This window comes from Vicugna pacos, chromosome 15 (assembly GCF_048564905.1).
Source record: "Vicugna pacos chromosome 15, VicPac4, whole genome shotgun sequence".
Lineage (NCBI taxonomy): Eukaryota > Metazoa > Chordata > Mammalia > Artiodactyla > Camelidae > Vicugna > Vicugna pacos.
Genome location: NC_133001.1, coordinates 3,402,588 through 3,419,891, shown reverse-complemented (window position 1 = coordinate 3,419,891; position 17,304 = coordinate 3,402,588). Strand labels below are relative to the sequence as shown.

General features: G+C 40.2%; 1 protein-coding gene across 2 annotated transcripts in view; it reads right to left on the bottom strand.

The window, feature by feature from the left end:
- The window catches only part of LOC140685444 (STAM-binding protein-like), a 32,095-nt gene extending 27,853 nt beyond the window's left edge, over window positions 1-4,242 (bottom strand). Inside the window, exons 1-2 of one of the 2 annotated variants that reach the window (XR_012058874.1) lie at window positions 4,135-4,234; window positions 1,967-2,184 (exon numbers count right to left, since the gene is read on the bottom strand). Coding sequence is in view for 1 of the 2 variants with exons in the window: in XM_072937472.1 (XP_072793573.1) it covers window positions 1,967-2,169 (203 nt within the window). In the remaining variant the exon portion in view is untranslated. Of the gene's footprint in view, window positions 1-1,966; window positions 2,185-4,134 lie in introns of both variants that reach the window. The other variant, XM_072937472.1, reaches the window with a different exon arrangement.
- Window positions 4,243-17,304: the final 13,062 nt, after the last annotated feature.

The following is a 17,304-nucleotide window of genomic DNA, read 5'->3' as shown; positions in this document are numbered from 1 at the left end:
GGGTCCGCACCCTCAAAGCACTTTCTACGTGGGGCAAGAAGACCCAGAAAATACCTGGTAGAATGATTCCATGATTCTACTGAACTTCCTCAACTACCATTCTCTGAAGGAATTGTGCCTCTCATTCTGGGAGAGTTACGAGATTACTGGAAATATATAAGAAAGCTACTTCTGCCAGCAGCAGAGTACATGGAGAGAAGGACAGTAGCCAAAGAAACTCTTCAGGAAAATTAATTCGGTGCCCACTGTGCCTAGGAATGAAAAACTCATAACAGCAAAGAGAGGCAGAAATGTAATTATAATTGTATAAAACTTTATCAACATTGAGGACACATAACAAGGCATAATGACATGGATGGACTGTAAGATCTTGGAGGAAACAGGCACTACTTCTAAATGTTAAAAAAAAAAAAAAAGACAACAGCAGTCACTTTTACAACACGAATTCTAGGAAATCCACTCTTCACCTACGTTTTTTTAGAGCACTGGTCTCAGCTGGGGCAATTTTCTCTCTCAGGAAGCATTAGGGGATGTCTGGAGACATTTTTGGCTGTAACAACTTTAGGGGAAGGGGCTCTACTGGCATCTAGCAGGTAGAGACCAGAGATGCTGTTAAACACCCTATGGTGCACAGGACACTCCCTGCAACAAAGAATTATTCAGCCCAACATGTCAATAACACCAAAGCTGACAAACCCTGCTTTAGAGTAGTATGTGATCAAAACCTTCACATGATGTAACTGATAGGCATACATCACCTCCAGAAGAACAGAGAAGAAACAAATCAGAGTGACTGTCTCTGGGGAGGAGAACTGAGGGTTTGAGGGGAAACAGGAGTGGTAGCGAGATTTATTTTTAAATATATATACTTTTTTGCGCCTTCTGAATTCTGTATGACACATGCATGTTACCTATTCAAAAAACAATAAAAAATAACCAAAAAGTAGTGTGGCTCAAGACCACGATCTCAAAAGACCACCTTCAATTCATGAAACATTACCAAAAAGAAAAAGAAAAAAAAACAAAAATTAAAAACAAGTGCTCTGTTGTAGAACGAATCCTGAATTAAGAGTTAGAAAATCTGGGTTTTGTCTCTATAAACAATGGAACCAAGCCTACCACTAAACCTGAAGCCAATTTCCTCACAGGTGGCATGCGAGGACGATGTGCCTTACTTAATGTACACGGAACTGTGACGCTCAAATAAAATACTCTATGAAGTATTAAGAGCCATACAAATACAATGTGGTTACTATTATTATTTTAGGGTCTTGGTATTATGAAAGAATATGACTAGAAGTTATAAATGAGACCCTTTAACTAATTCCCTTCCTGAATTTGACACCATTTAATTATCACTGGGGTTTTTAGGAACTGTTCCCTGTTAACTGAACCGAAAATTTTGATTTTTGCTGCCTATCCTAAGGAGCTAAGCAACTTAAGAAAAAGTTTTTATGGTGAGCTACACAAACTGTAGGTGGTCAATACTTATTTGATGATTTGCATGATTATGATTAAGGTTAAGAAGAAAACACTTTTTCCTGAATCACTCAGTTTGCTACAAAATAAGCAGAGGTGAGGGATTTTAGCTCTGCTAAACCTCAACAATAATCCTAAGATTGGCTGTCTAAATAGAGAAAGGACAGGAAAAACACTCATCAACACAAAACATGCATAGTTTAAACACCATCTCTCTTGCCTAACAGCTGGGCCATGTGGGATAGGCCAAAGAGCTAGGTCTCTTACTCATGAAATGACTGAGTCATGAAAACAACACTTTCAATACTCATGTCTTTGAATGTCAAGGACAGCTAATGTGTAGGAGCTGCCAGCAACAATGATTAATGATGATGATGTTGTAAAGTTCTCTAGTTTTAGCAATTCTGAGCAGAAATAAATGAGCACAAGAACAGAATGAGTGAGGCATCAGTCACCGGAAAAACAGAGGAAATTGGGAGTGTCTTACGTGATGTACTTGTTATAGAGGATGAAGGCATGTTCAATGTTGCCTTCCTCACAGTAAATGGACGCCATTCGGATAATCTCAACTCCAGAGCGGAAGTACCGTCGGGGTGGAATGTCTTCATTTACCTCCACTGCGCTACCTATCTGGGAGAGAGCCCTCACCCGGTCTTCGGGTGGGAGGCTCACATCTCCATGGTCAGACATCAGGACCAAGAAGTTCTGAAACAGAAAAAACAGATGGCATCAACACCAAAGCCCCATCATCCCAGCGCAGCCTAGTACAGTGTTTATCCCACAAACCTCTACCTTATGAAGAAATTAAGAGAATACCATGTGTTGTGGCTCATATTAAGTAAGATTTCTTTCCCTTGAGAAGCCTGAGCCCCTCAAGGAAGCCCATATCACAATCATAAAAGGCTTGGCACACATGCAAAAACCCATAATCCCTGTGCCATAATTAGGTGGTACAAAGAGTATAACTATGAGCCACAAGGCGTTCAGCTCTACCCTTTGTGTTAACCACTCCCTGTCATTAGGTGGCCCTGCCCTTGGCATCACAAAAAGAGGGACAGTATCTTATATTTTTTCCACTATTTGTCCTTCCAGCGACCCACTTCCATCCACCTCAGTAGCTGACAGAGTGTACGCAATGAACTTTCCTGATGATTGTTAAATGACTTCAAGTTTCCTCATTTTAATTTAATCTGAGAGTAACTGACGTTTCTCTGTATCTTCCCACACTTGAGCACAAGGTTAGTTGGGAACTGACATGGGAATGAATGCTCATAAACCTAACTCTGCTCAAGAAACCACTCTTCTAGTCAGTCTACAACACCACACATCATTTCAGGGCAAGGAATTCAGAGCTAGAAAACATTTACTGAAATTTATCTTCAAAGACTAAGCACTCTTTGAATAACAAAAGGACACAAAGGTAACTTGAAATGCAAAAAACAAACCAACAAAAAACCTGGGAGTTTCCCTCCCCCCACCCCGAGTCTCAGTAATTCTACAATCTTTCTTGATATTGTTGCTGTTAAAATCAGATTCCAACTTTTAATCAGGTATCACTCTACATCATTTCCAAAAGGAATCGGAGTATTTACGGGGGGAGGGTATAGCTCAGTGGTAGAGTGCATGCTAAGCATGCACGAGGTCCTAGGTTCAATCCCCAGTGCCTCCATTAAAAAAAAAAATAAACAAACCTAATAACTACCTACCCCCCACAAAAAATTTTTTTTTAAAAATCTGGGTATTTGATTACATTACACTGAATTACAGCACACCCTAACCAGCATGCTGTAGAAAACACAAACTATCGTAGATTTTGGAATTCAAGGCCCTGTGTCAGCTGGCCCCGTTTTGTCCTTCCAGTCTTAAAACCTTACTAGTTCCCTGCAGAGATGTTTTTCTTCAGTCAGGATTGTTACCTGCCCAGAAATCCTCACATTTCAGTTTCATTGTCTACCCGCTGTTTTTGCTTTCCATTCCAACTCTTCCCTCAGAGATGGTCTTCTCTGGGCCAATTCCATCTCTAGGTCACACTTCCCTCCACCAAGTGTCTTCTCAAACACCCTCACTAGAGTGCAAAAGCTCTGAGGACTACCAGAGATGTAACGACACTTCATCTCTTGCAGGAGCATTTTCAGGGACTCAGAAAGCCGCTAGCATATCTAAAACCTCCCTAAGTTGCTTATTAAGTAAACTGAGGGCAGAGCCCATCAAAGCTAACTGAAGCATAGTAAGCTTGTTGCTTCTCAGTACCTCCCGGGAGATGATGATCTTTTGGTCGAGAATGCAAACCCCCTCCCGAGGCCAGCAAGCGGTGCCCGGGACTACAGGGCTGAGCAACACTCCAGAGAGGGGAGGTAGCATCCGCAAAAAAGGGGAGAAGGTGGGAAAGGAGGAGAAAGGAAGTAGCAGCAATAAGCGAAAGCGGCGTATACAGCGGAGAGGGATCTCTGGGAAACTGCGTAAGGCCCCCTTCTCAAAGGCACGCAAAGCCCAAGTTGTCAACACCGGGCAAAATTATCGAAGGTTTTCGGGTCTTTTGCGTGCGGTAGTTGGGGCCGCGCCGGCCCGGCTGGGGACGGGAGCCGGCAGGGGCCTCGCGCGCGGCGAGCCGGGCAGGAGGCGCGGGAAGGAGAAGGCCGCAGGCCCCACACTCACGGCGGCCGCTCGCCGTCACAGTCCGACCACCCTCAGCGTCCCCGGCGCCACCACACTCCTGGGACTCTTCCCCACCTGTCCCCGCGAACGACACCCGGAGCTTCCGGAAACGTCACGTCCGGCGCCCGCCCCGCCCCCTCCCTCTAATAGTAAAGAGCTGAGGACCCCAGGCGGCGGCTGGTGGGCGGGGCTAGAGCTGCCACCTGCTGTGGGTGGGTGGGAACCACCAATGAGGAGCGAGCTGGGCGCGGCCATTTTGGTAAAGGAAGATCAACGAGAAAGAAGTGGGAAGCAGGTGGGCAGAGGATCCGATGTCCAAGCTAACTTGTTTTTAGATTAGTACAGACACAGTAAACGGATCAGGACATTCCCTCCATACGAAAGTCTACCCAAGTTGTAATAAACATCCCTTAGAAAAGCCTCAAAAGTGTGCCATCAGATAAAATCTACCACATAAATCATACATTTATTGGAATTAGACTCTGGTAACGTCCATGCTTACCCCATGTCCTCACATTTATGGGTGCGTTAAATGTTTACGTTGTTACAGAACCAAACTTGGGTCCATTTGCCTGCCCAGTAAAGCCAATCTACTGACATAAGGTTGTGGGGAAGGAAAGTGCAGCCTTTGCTGCAGGGAGCCAAGCAAGTCTCCTGCTCCATTGCAATAGGTTATGTCAGTCCTAAAAGCCAATTTGTCCCAGTTCTTGGCAGAAAACTGTATGAACTTTACCAAAATTGGTTGCATATTGATCTCTATCCCCAGAAGCCTATCGATGTCCTATATACACTACTAAGAATGTATGAATAAATATCATTGGAAAACCACGAGGTAAGTTGTGTTTTTAGTTATATTTTTATTGCTAAATACATATTCTCAGGTCTTCTCTATGTGGAAATTTGCTTTCTCTGAATTTTCATTCACTTATTTTTTTAGAAATTACTCAACTCTCAGTGCTTCATTTCACCTTAATTTTGTTCACTGCCACATTCAAAAACTCAATGTCCAGTTCTGTTTTAAACCTTTGTGGCCAGAGAGGTAGGCCACATTGGACTCATTGGCTGTTAGGGTCCATTCAGGTTAGTGGCAAGGTTTTCAGAGGAGAAGTATTTGGGGAGATGAGCAGTCATTCTAGTGGTTTCCACTAGTAGGATCTAAAAGTAAATTTCATTTTGTAAACTTTAGCACACCACTTTAGCCTCTCAAGTTCTTTTTTGGATACTGGTTAAATCATTAACCTTTTTTTAGCATTATATTGCAACAAAATTTTACCTGTAAATTTGAAAAGCACGTTTTCTATAATTATTTCCTTTTCAAACCGAAAGATGTTCAAAGCTTCATTAAAGAAAGATTTCTTCAGCTTGTCACCAGAGATTTCTCTGTTTTCATGGGTTAACATTCTGTTGAGATTATAGAATTTGAGATTACCATCACATAGAAGCAGGTGCACATTTGTTTTAGGTTAGCAGTTAGTTCTTGGTCATCATGATATTCATTAAATGTTTTAACATTTATAACCTATTACAATACCTAATCTGAAGTTTGTTTAAAATGACATTTGAATTTGTCCCTTGCCTCAATGTATGCAGCCTTACAATGTTTTAAAAATATTAGTAGACTACTTAAGATTGTCTGGAAATATTATATCAATATACATGTGTTCTCAACCACTAAATAAATCAATGAATTTGCTTGCTTTTGATCGCTGCAAAATTTTCAAGTATTTTTCTACACATGATATTTCATAAATGAATGTGCTTGACAAGTGTTAAACTCTTTAAAGCTGAAAGTCAAACCCATTTGCTTTGGAGTCTGATTTGTATTACCCCATAATTTAATTGTGTTGTTCTGTTGCTTTCCAGAAGAGTATCTACAATTTCTTTAAACTCTAAAAATAGTTACCGTAATAAAAAACGTGATCTGCCTTACTGTATTGTTAACTTTAAAGTTCTGAATCTTATGAAAGAACTACTATTTTGATTTTGGTTAGGGATATCCTGGCAGATAGCCCCTCTATCACACTCACATAAATGCAGCATTCAAAGAGGAATTGCTAATGTGACTATCTGGGTAAACTTGCCAAGTTTTCTAAATCAGGGAAAAGAAAACTCCTTCTGAGAATTTCAGCTTGTTTGTGTTACTTTCTACACAAAACTGATGGCCTGAGTTATTACAGAATTGCTTTTTTTTTTGGCTAGGAAAGAACATAAGACTAATTTTTTAATGTCACATCACCAATAAAAAATATTGAAAATGAGTGTTTTATCTCAAAGGATCAAAGTGCAAAGCAATGGGGACACAAATATCTGTATGACACAGTTTCTGCCCCTGCAACCAGGACAAGGTGGTTATTGACACCAAATAGAGAATGGCATGAATATATGCACAGCCTCATTCCAAAAAGGTCCTGCAAGACTGCTAGTCATTCTGTCTCAGGAAACTTTGTATATCACCAATCTGAACCTTTATGCTTTGGTTTAAAAGTTCAACTCTGGGCACATTTTAACCTCCAAATTTTAGAAGCCTTCCTGTAAGTTTGTTGGTATGATGATACGATCTATCCTTCAAGGTCTAGCTTAACGCCCCCTGCACGGTGTTACCTCCTCCACCAGGCCAGTGTCCAGATCTCTAATTTCTCTCACTTTCTGTTGTGTATATTTCTCTTGGATTTCCCTGGAGTGATTCTGTGTGGGCATTGGGAAGCACTTATCAGATTCTTTCTCTACTACAAGCATAAATATGCATGTCAGTGCTAGGATCCTCTAGAAGGGGAGGAATGAAAGCCTTTTCTGACTTGCTCAGAGCTCTATTCCCAGTGCCCAGAACAGGTTGGGACCCCAGATGACACTCAGTGAAGATCATTGGATGTTCAAATGTTGTTATATAAATGCTGACCCTAAAATGAATTTCAGGGATGGATAGCCAATCATGGTGATAACTGAGATGAACAATGAAAAATAGTGGCCATTATACTCTTGGGACCAAATCTTCTCTACAGGACAGTAGAACTAGGAGCAGAATGTTCCAAAGCTAGGTGCCTTCATTCAATGAGCAAATTTTTATTAAGTGCCTGTCATGTTCATAGATCTGTGTCAGGCCATGAGTCTACAATAATGAAAAGAAAAACTCAGTTTCTGTTGTTTGAAGACCCTCATAGACGAGGGCTGAGAGTCATCAGAAGGAAAACAATCTTTTTTAATTTTTTTCATTTTTCAGTTTTATTAGGTTGAATTGTTACAATTTGACAGCACATATACAATGTACTGCATGTAAATACATATACACAATATACTGCAGATGTTTTTTAATTTTGCATATAAGTACTGTTCATTGTTTCTAAGAACGTTTAGAGCTTTGGTGTTTTAAACTTACATAGCTATCAAAGGAATAAAAGCCAACCACGAAATAAGAATAAATTCAAAAGGATATATACACCCTGCTATTAACAGCAACATTATTTATAATTGCTAAGATATGGAAGCATCCTAAGTGCACATCAATAGATGAATAGATAAAGAAGATGCAGCATATATATGTAATGGAATACAACTCACCCATAAAAAAGAAGGCTATTTTGCCATTTGCAGCCCTTCATTCACTTTTTTTTCCCACTCCCCAAACCAGAATGTTATAACTAGCATAAACATTTCCATTGCATCGAAAAGAACAATATATCTAGAAATAAACTTAACCAAGGAGGTTACCTATACTCTGAAAACTGTAAAACACAAACGAAGGGAATTGAAGATGATACAAAAAAAAGGAAAGATATCTTGTGATCTTGGATTGGAAGAATCAATATGATCAAAATGACTGTACTACCCAAAGCAATCTACAGATCCAGTGCAACCTCTGTCAAAGTACTCACGACGTTTTTCAGAGAACTAGAACAAACAATTCCAAAATTTATATGGAACCATAAAAGACCCTAAACTGCCAAAGCAATCTTTTGTAGGTCTTTTTTTTCTCTTCTTTTTGTTCTATTTTCTTATGGTTTGATGACTCGAGAAGTTCCTTTAACATTTGTTGTAAAGCTGGCTTGGCGGTGCTGAATTCTTTTGGCTTTTATTTATCTGTGAAGCTTTCGACTTCTCCTTCAAATCTGAATGAGAGCCTTGCTGGATAGAGTATTCTTGGTTGTAAGTTTTTCCCATTTATCACTTTAAATATATCTTGACACTCCCTTCTGGCCCAGAGTTTCTGCTGAAAAATCAGCTGATAACCTTGTGAGAGTTCCCTTGTATGTTATTTGTTGCTTTTCTCTTGATAATTTTAATATTTTCTCCTTATCCTTAATTTTTGTCAATTTGATTACTATGTGCCTTGGTGTGTTCTTCTTTAGGTTGATCCTGTGTGGTACTCTCTGCACTTCCAGGACTTAGGTGACTGTTTCCTTTCCCAAGCTGGGAAAGTTTTTGGTTATTATCTCTCCAAAAATTTTCTCAGGTCCTTTCTCTCTCTCTTCTCTTTCTGGAGCTCCTATAATGCAAATGTTAGAGTGTTTCATGTTGTCCCAGAGTTCTCTTAAACTAGCCTCATTTCTTTTCATTCTTTTTTCTTTTTTCTGTTCTGCAGTAGTGATTTCCACTCATCTGTCTTCTAACTCATTGATCCGTTCTTCTGCCTTATTTAGTCTATTCTTGGTTCCTTCTGGTGTGTTATTCATTTCAGTGACTTTATTCTTCAACTCTGGGTATTCTTTATACTTTCCAACTCTCTGCTAAAAACTTCGCTCTGTGCATCTATACTCCTCTGAAGTTCTCTGAACATCTTCTCCATCATTACTTTGAACTGTTTCTCAGATAAATTGCCTATCTCCTCATCACTTATTCCTTCTTGTGGGATTTTATCTTGTGCCTTGGCCTGGGAGATATTCTTTTGCCGCCTCGTATCGTCTATCTTTCTATGTTTGTGGGCTCCTTCCACAGGCTTTGGGATTGTTGTTTTCTGATTTCTGGTATCTGCCCCCTGGTGGATGAGGCTGGACTAGAGGCTTATGCAGGTCTCCTAGCAGGAGGAGCCAGGGCCTGCCCACTGCTAGGTGAAGCTTGGTCCTGGACCTCTGGTGGGTAGGGCCTTGTCTAGAGGTGTTTGTGGCTTAGGAAGTCTGCTGATGGGTGGGGCTGCGTTCCCACTCTGTATGTTGTTTGGCCTGAGGCTTCTCTACAGGCAGTTGAGTGGGGCTGGGTCTTGGTGCCAATGACGTCAGCCTCCAGGGAAGCTCCTGTACTTGAACACTCCTGAAATGTCTGCCACCAGCTTTTATGTCCCCTGGGTGAGCCGAAGCCGTCCCCCACATCCCCAGGAGACCCTTCAAAACCAGCAGGCAGGACTGGCCCAGGTTCCTATAAAGTCACTGCCTCTGCCTTTGGACCTGGCACATTCGAGATTCTGTGTACACCTCCCAAGAGAGTGAAGTCTCTGTCCACAGTCCTGTGGGGCTCCTGGAGTTAAGCCCCACTGGCCTTCGAAACCAGATGTCCTAGGGTCTCCTCCTCCTCCCAGTGCCAGAACCCCACGCTGGGGAGCCTGACGTGGGGCTTAGAGCTCTCATACCTGTGGGAGGGCCTCTGCGGCTTAATTAATCTTCAGCTTGTGGGTCGTGTACCTGGGGGGTATGGGGCCCAATTATATTGTGAGCACGCCCCTCCTACCATCCTGCTGTGGTTCCCTCTTTTTGTTTCTGACTGAAGGCAATCTTACTTGCTAGGTTCCAGCCTTTTTTTTTTTTTTTTTTTTTTTGATAGCTGTCTAGCAGTCAGCTATGGTTTCATTGTGGCCATGAGGAGAGGCGAGCTTGTGGTCCTACCACTCCGCCATCTTGACTGGAAATCTCCGGAAGGAAAGCAATCTTTAAAAACTGAGTAAGTTTCTCAAGGGGATGCTAGGTGAGCTTCATGCACTGAGACATTAAAACAGCCTATCTAGAACGTTGCTAGGGAATGGGGGTGCTCCGAAAGCCGAAAGGAATGTGTACTAACGACGGTGGTTCACAATGTTAAAATTTTTCTGTGAACCCACTGGAAATATAAAATGACAAATAGAATTTGAAAAGTACTTGGGAAGAAAAAGATCTGGAAAGAGCTGTTTACAAGAAGAGAGCTACAGCAAGTGTACTGGAATCTTGGACATTTGTGTATTATGAATGCATGGACATTACATTCCTTTTCAATTGGAGTTGCAATTTCGAAAAAGCTGTTCCTTAAGAGAAACATTAAGATGAATCTGAGGTTTGGGGCTCCACCTATAGGTTGTTTGAAGAATAGAATCTCCTGTCGCCAAGAAAAGTAGCTGGGAAGGTGAGTTTTTATGCATACTTGGAAAGGTTTTTTAATGTATGTGTATTTTTATAATTAATGCTTACATTTGCACTTAAGTGGTCAATTTTGTTTTAGACTTATCTTCTTCCTGTGTTACCTGCTAGTTAGCTGTGAGTTATATGACTTACTTCCTAATAACTAAAAGCCTTTTGTTTGAGGTAAGAGTGTCATTCTCAGGTGAAGACTATAAATTTCAACAAGAGTTAAATAAGATACGAAACTTTGGGACTATTGGAATGGTACACTTTGCGTTGAGGGATTTTACCATTTTGTATTTGGTTTATGTATTTCTGCAAAAATATTGGCATGTGACCAAGCATTATACCTTTGAGTGCAAGGTAAAGAATTGCGTGCCAGTACATTTATACTCTTTGAAAAACATTCATTCATTCAGTACCTACTATGTGCCAAACACTATTCAAAGCATTGAGCATCTATTAGTGAACAAAGCAGACAAAAAATAAAACAATCCTTCCCCCAATGACCTTATATTCTAGTGATGGGTGAGGGAGTGATGGACTCCGAATAATTATATGATAAATAAGTAAATTACATAGTATATTAGAAGATTCTAAATACTATGGAAGGGAGGAAGGTATAGCTCAATGGTAAAGTACGTGCCTAGCATGCATGAGGTCCTGGGTTCAATTCCTGGTACTGCTATTAAATCAATCAATCAATCAATCAATAAAACCTAATTACTTCTGCCATTAAAGAAACACATTAAAAAATTGGGTCATAAGGTACATGCCCCCCAGGACACCACACAGATTCACCAGTTTGTAGCAGGATATTTTAAACTTTAGAAGGATTCACAGCAATATTTGACATCTGTTAGGTACTGTGTGAGCTGGTAGCTAGCAGGCAGTTCACAGTTTCAACATTAGGTCATGTTAAGTTCCTTTCAGTGCTGTCATATCACTGTGAACCTGGGGATTTGGGGAAGTACCACTGGAAGATCAATGTGGAGCAGGAAATGAGGCTGGCAGTGTCCAATTTAATTCCACAGTCTGAGATATTGTACAGTGCCCAACAGTCACCCGCATTCCGTCAGCAAGTAATTGTGGTCATTTAAGAGGGAAATAAAAATAGTTTTCTTTTAATTTATATGTATTATTTTTCAAATGTGTACTTGGTTCTTAAGTATATGTATTATTTTTCAAATGTGTACTTGGTTCTTGGTCATTGTATTATTGTGCAATGTAATGTATTATTGGAGCATTTTTCCTGTGGCTACTCTAACAAATCACCACAACTGGTGGCTTAAAAAAGCAGAAATTTATTTTTTCACAGTTCTGGAGGCCAGAAGTCTGAAGTTAATACCACTGGGACAAAATTAAATTGTCAGCAGAGTTTACACTCCATCTAGAGTTTTTTTTTCCTATGAGTTTGCCTTTTTAATTTAATTTTTTAATTTGTCAATAATTTTTAATTTATATACAATTTGAAAAGATTACTTTCCATTTAAAGTTATTACAAAATATTGGCTATATTCCTCAGGATGTGCAATACATCCTTGAGCCTGTCTTATACCCAATAGTTTGTGCCCCCTACTCCCCAACCCCTACACTGCAACCCCCACCCCCACCCCAACACACACACACACACACACACACACACACACACTCATCCAAGCATCCAAGTCTATTGAGGGAGATTTCATTTCTTGCACTGCCAGCTTCTGGTGGCTGGTGGCTCCAACATTCCAGTCTTTGCCTCCGAGGTCATATTGCCTTTTCCTCCTCTGTCTCTATCAAATCTCCTCTGTCTCTGTTTTGTAAGGACACACCTGATTGCATTTAGGGCCTACTCTGATAATCCAGGATAATCTCCCCATCTCAAGATCTTCAATTTAATCTCATATGCAAAAATCCTTTTTCTAAATAAGGCTGTAATATTTATAGATTTAAAGAATTAAGACCTGATCTCTTTGGGTGGCCATTATCCAGCCCACTACAAACATAAATACTAATTAATTATTGATGCCTAAATACTTAGTAAACGGGACTGTTTAGTATTTCTTTTAGCCTAGAGGTGAGACACCAAGCACTCTGTGAATCTGGAAAGTTTGGGAAGCTTCTGAGTTAGGAGGCTCTCCCAATAATCCAGGCAGGAAATATGGAGGCTTGGACTAGAGTGGGAACAGGGAAAAGTGGTTAGGAGTGGACGAGTGCCATATACAATCTGAAGACAAAACAGATGGAATTTGCTGCTAATGCTCTGAATATGTGTTTGGAAAGGACAGAAGTGACCTCAAAGGTCTCTGGCTTGAGCAACTGGAAAATGCCATTACCATGAAATGAGATGAAGAATATTGATATTGTGCACAGACCAGGTTTTTTTGCTGGGGAGGAGGGCAGATTTGAGACTCATGAGCCCTTAGATTGTTGTGTTTTGACTTCCTATGGACTGAGCAAATACGGACACGAGACATTAGACAGAGGAGACTCAGAAAGCCTCGTCTAACCCAGAGTTCTAACGAGGGGAGAGCAAATGGGCCTCTGCTTCAGGGAACTGAAAATTACAGGGCCCCCAAATTTCAAATAATTATATCAAATGATGGAGCAGAGATTCACAAAAATGGAGGCAGCAGCAGGGTTTCTGAATCTCACCAAACCTTCTCATGGAACTAGATCAACCAAAACCAAATGCCCAAGGGTAGCATTTACCAAGAAAGTAGAAACACAGAAACAATTGAGTGGGGCAGACCTGCATGGACCCACCATCTGCACCAGAGGAAGTGGCAGACAGGAAGACGCATCTGATAGACATGGGAGCAGAAGGCCTTGGAAATGACAGCAGGTATTCCCTGGAAAGCACTGGGGGCCCGTTTGAGAACAGCAGCTGAGACTGGGAGGGGTTTTGTCAAGCCCCAAAGTGAGTAAGGACAAGGGCCCCAGGATACCATTTGGAGGGCTGGAGCCGTCTAGCCCCTCTGCATCTTCAAACTGAGCAGCCAGAGCTCCTTTCCAGTGTGTGGCCCACACAAAGCAGAAACTTCTGGGAGGAACAACAGGCACAAAGGGAAATGTCTTGATAAAAGTCAGGGAGGGGAACAGAGCCAGGAAACCTCAGAAAGCAAGCCACTATGTTTTTGAATACTACATTAAAAAAAAAACACAGAAATTCTGTGAAGTTAGAAAAGTGATCCTCAACCACACCTCCTTTTTCTTTCTATTTTTTTTAAAGCTCCAAGTCACTCATTTTAAATTCTGAAAAATTATTCTCATGATGAAAGCAAAAAAAAAAAAAAAGCTCCAAGTCATTAATTTTATTTTTACTGTATCAGCATGGGATGGCAAAAATACATAACACTACAATCAACTATTAACATACAGAAATGTATCCTTGAATTCCTTACAGTCATTTTCTACTTTAAAATCTGTTAATTCATATTCAAGTAAAATACATGACTTCTTAGTAAAACTCTCCAGTACATATAAACAAGAATTTATAACTTCCCCTTTAAAAGCAATGTTCTTTTTATTATTGAGAATTTAATGGTTTAGACCCATCTTTTTTTTTTGATGTTTAGAAAATTTAAATTTACTTACCAGGAACAGACAAACCAAACCTAATGTAAAGAGAGCTTTCCATAAAGCCCACTGGTTTATGCCTTTCCAGACGCTCTTTCCATCACTTTCTTCTTCCCTTTCTCCAGAAAACTGGTGTTTTATCTTTACAAGTTCTCTGTCATTCCATGAAAAGTCTGTTCTTCTAGTTTCATTGGTGAACAGTAGTAAGATAGCCAGTTTACTTAAATTCTAGACTTCCCTTCTGGGAGCAAATGATGGGGTGGGATTTGGGGACCAGTGAGATACGGATTCTGGTGAGATTGAGAGTCATTCACAAAAAATTATCTCCCTATAGTAAAGGGAGAACAAATACAAACCGGGTTCCTGTAGGTAGGCAAGAAGCCAAAATGAGGAGGAATGGTGAGGCAACAGGGCAATGTGATTAGGTCCTAGGCGATATGTCCTCTTTTTTTTTTTTCTACATATAAATATTCTTTTATTTAGCAGACACGAGAGCTTTTTAAAAAATTCATTATGTCATTCATTTTAGAAAAGTTTGTTTTGGTCACTCCCAACACCATCACATTTTAGTAACTGGTGCCGTCATTATTTTAAAACATTTATTTTTTATTTTATCTATCTATCTATCTATTGGTGCCATTATTTTTGATAGAAGAATTATTCATCTGGAGTCTGATGTTATGGGAAATTTTACACATGATAAAGAAGTTTCTTCCGAATCGAATAATAGTTTGAGAATGGGGGAAGGCTTTCAACACAGATGAGGTCACCAGCTGTTCTAGCCCTTCTGAAGAACCAGCAGAAGTAGCTGCATGAGGGATTTAGGTTACTTAAAGGAAGATTTCCCCATGTCCTTTAAAACAGCGAGATAAGCTACTGACGGAGGGGGTGCTATGCCTTCTGATGGTAATTATGAATAGAAACCAAGTAATAATTACTAGTAACATGTCGGTGACCAATCCTTGAGAGTTAAGGTGGTGAGAAAGGATATGGCATTACACCTGGTCTCTGGATCGCTGAGTTTCCTGGGCTGGTGTGTGACCATCTTGGTTGAAATCATAACAAAATCATATCATATCATATATCATACATATCCCATCACAACAAAAGCTGATCGCTTTCATGGGGTCCTTTCTCGTTACTCTGTTCAATGATAAAGCCCATTGGTTTATGCCTCCTGGAAAACAGTTATTCCAAAACAGTATAGGTGAAGCTTTGATGAAGCAGCCATAAAGAACAGGTTTCCAGGTAGCCTCACACCTCCTTTTCAAAGAGCTTTCAAACTGGTTTCACCTAAAAACTGGTAACAGAAAAGGACTGGGATCAAACCCCAGGCAAAGGCAGTATAAGAACAAAGAGAATAAGGAGCAGACTGGCATCTCCTCAGACAATAAAAGCAAGTTGGAAAAGCCAGGCCCATAAAACAGATCAACACTGTAACCTGCTATTTCAAAGGTAGCTGAAGATGTTAGGAAAAACAGTGTGAAAGATGAAAGAACATGGGCAGAGGAGTGAATGGGAAGTTATGGTTTATTTTAAATTTTTTTTTAGCGTATTGATTTCTCACATGAGTTTTTTTAAAAGGAGGTGCTGGGAATTGAACCCAGGACCTCATGCATGCTAAGCACCCACTCTACCACTGAGCTATTACCACAACCCTCGCCTAGGAAGTTATTGTTTAATAGATACAGAGTTTCTGTTTGGGATGATGAAAAAATTCTGGAAATGCTAGTAAATGCCACCCATGGGTGTTTGGTTTTGGTTGATGTATTTCCATGAAAGGGTTTGGGGAGATTCAGAAACTATGCTGCTGCTTCCATTTTTCTGAGGTCCTGCCCAGTCTTTTGACACAAATATTTTGAATTTGGATAGTGGTGGTAGTGGCACAACATCATGAATATATTTAATGTCACTGAATTGTGTACTTAAAAATGGTTAAACTAATAAATTTTGTTTTATGTGTTTTACCATAAGAAAAAAAGATGAAAGAAGAGCATAAATCAGAAATAGGTAACATGATAGAATGCAGGGCAGAATTCAACATAAACCAAAAAAAATTTTTTTCAGAAATGAAAACTAAGTTAAAAATGACATAAGAGTGAATAAACAGAATGGACAATGTCTTAAGTGAAACAACAAGAAAATGAGAAATTTTTCAAAAGTCAAAAGGAAGATAGAAAGAATTATAGAGAAATGGCAAATATAAAAGATGGGCAAAAAAGAAAGCCAGGAAAATTCTGAGAAGAGTAATACAAATACATTTAAGAATTTATTATAACATGAAAGTGACATTTCTAATCAGTGGGACAGTTTAGTCAGTAAATTGTGATACATACACATTGGGGTATAAATATTTCTCTGGAAGGATTCATGCATGACAAAAGTAGATGTCTCTGAGGAGGGAAATGTGTGGCTGGAGAACTTGGGGGAAAAGGTGAATTTCCATTCCTTTTGTACTTTTTCTAATTTTTCTAATGTTCTTTCATATGAATCTGTTACCTCTGAAGTCTGCCTGAGTTCAAGCCCCAGCTCCCCCAATTGCTAGCTCTTAATCTTGGACAAATTCTTGACACTCTCCAAGCCTATTTCCTTATCTGTGAAATAGGGGTCAATAACTTATCCCAGTACAGAATAAACTCTCAATAAATGGAAATTATTAGTGAAAACAACCCAAATGTCCATCAACAGAGGAATGGGTTTTTTAAATGCGGTACATATGAGGAATATTACACAGCCATAAAAAGGAATGAAGTACTAACACCTGCTACAACATGGATGAACTTGAAAAGATGATGCGAAGTGAAAGAAGCTGGACCCAAAGGTCACATTTGTATTATTTTATATACATGAAATGCCCAGAAAAGCCACATCCATAGAGACAGAGAGCAAATTAATGGTTGCAGGAGCCAAGGGAGGAGGGAATCGGGAGTGACTGCTGATTGGCTTTCTTTTTACAGTGATGACAATGTTGTGGGTTATATAATGGTAATAGTTGCATAGGCTTGTGAATGTACTAAATGACACTGAATCTGTAGTTTCAAAAGGTAAATTTTACAGTATGTGGATCATATCTCAATAAAAAATAATTTTAAAAATGAAAATTGCCAATTTTCCCATGATCTTTATCCATTGTCCCCATCCCTCCCCTCTCTCCACTTCATTCCTTGAATTGCCCTCCCTCCTGTTCCCAGCCCCGCCGCCCTCCCCCACCCCTACTCCCTCCAGCTGCCCCATGACGCCTCCCGGGGAGCATCTCGGGACCGCTGGGTGCCTGCATTCTGTGGCTGTTGAAACGGCGAGCCAGGTGCGCACG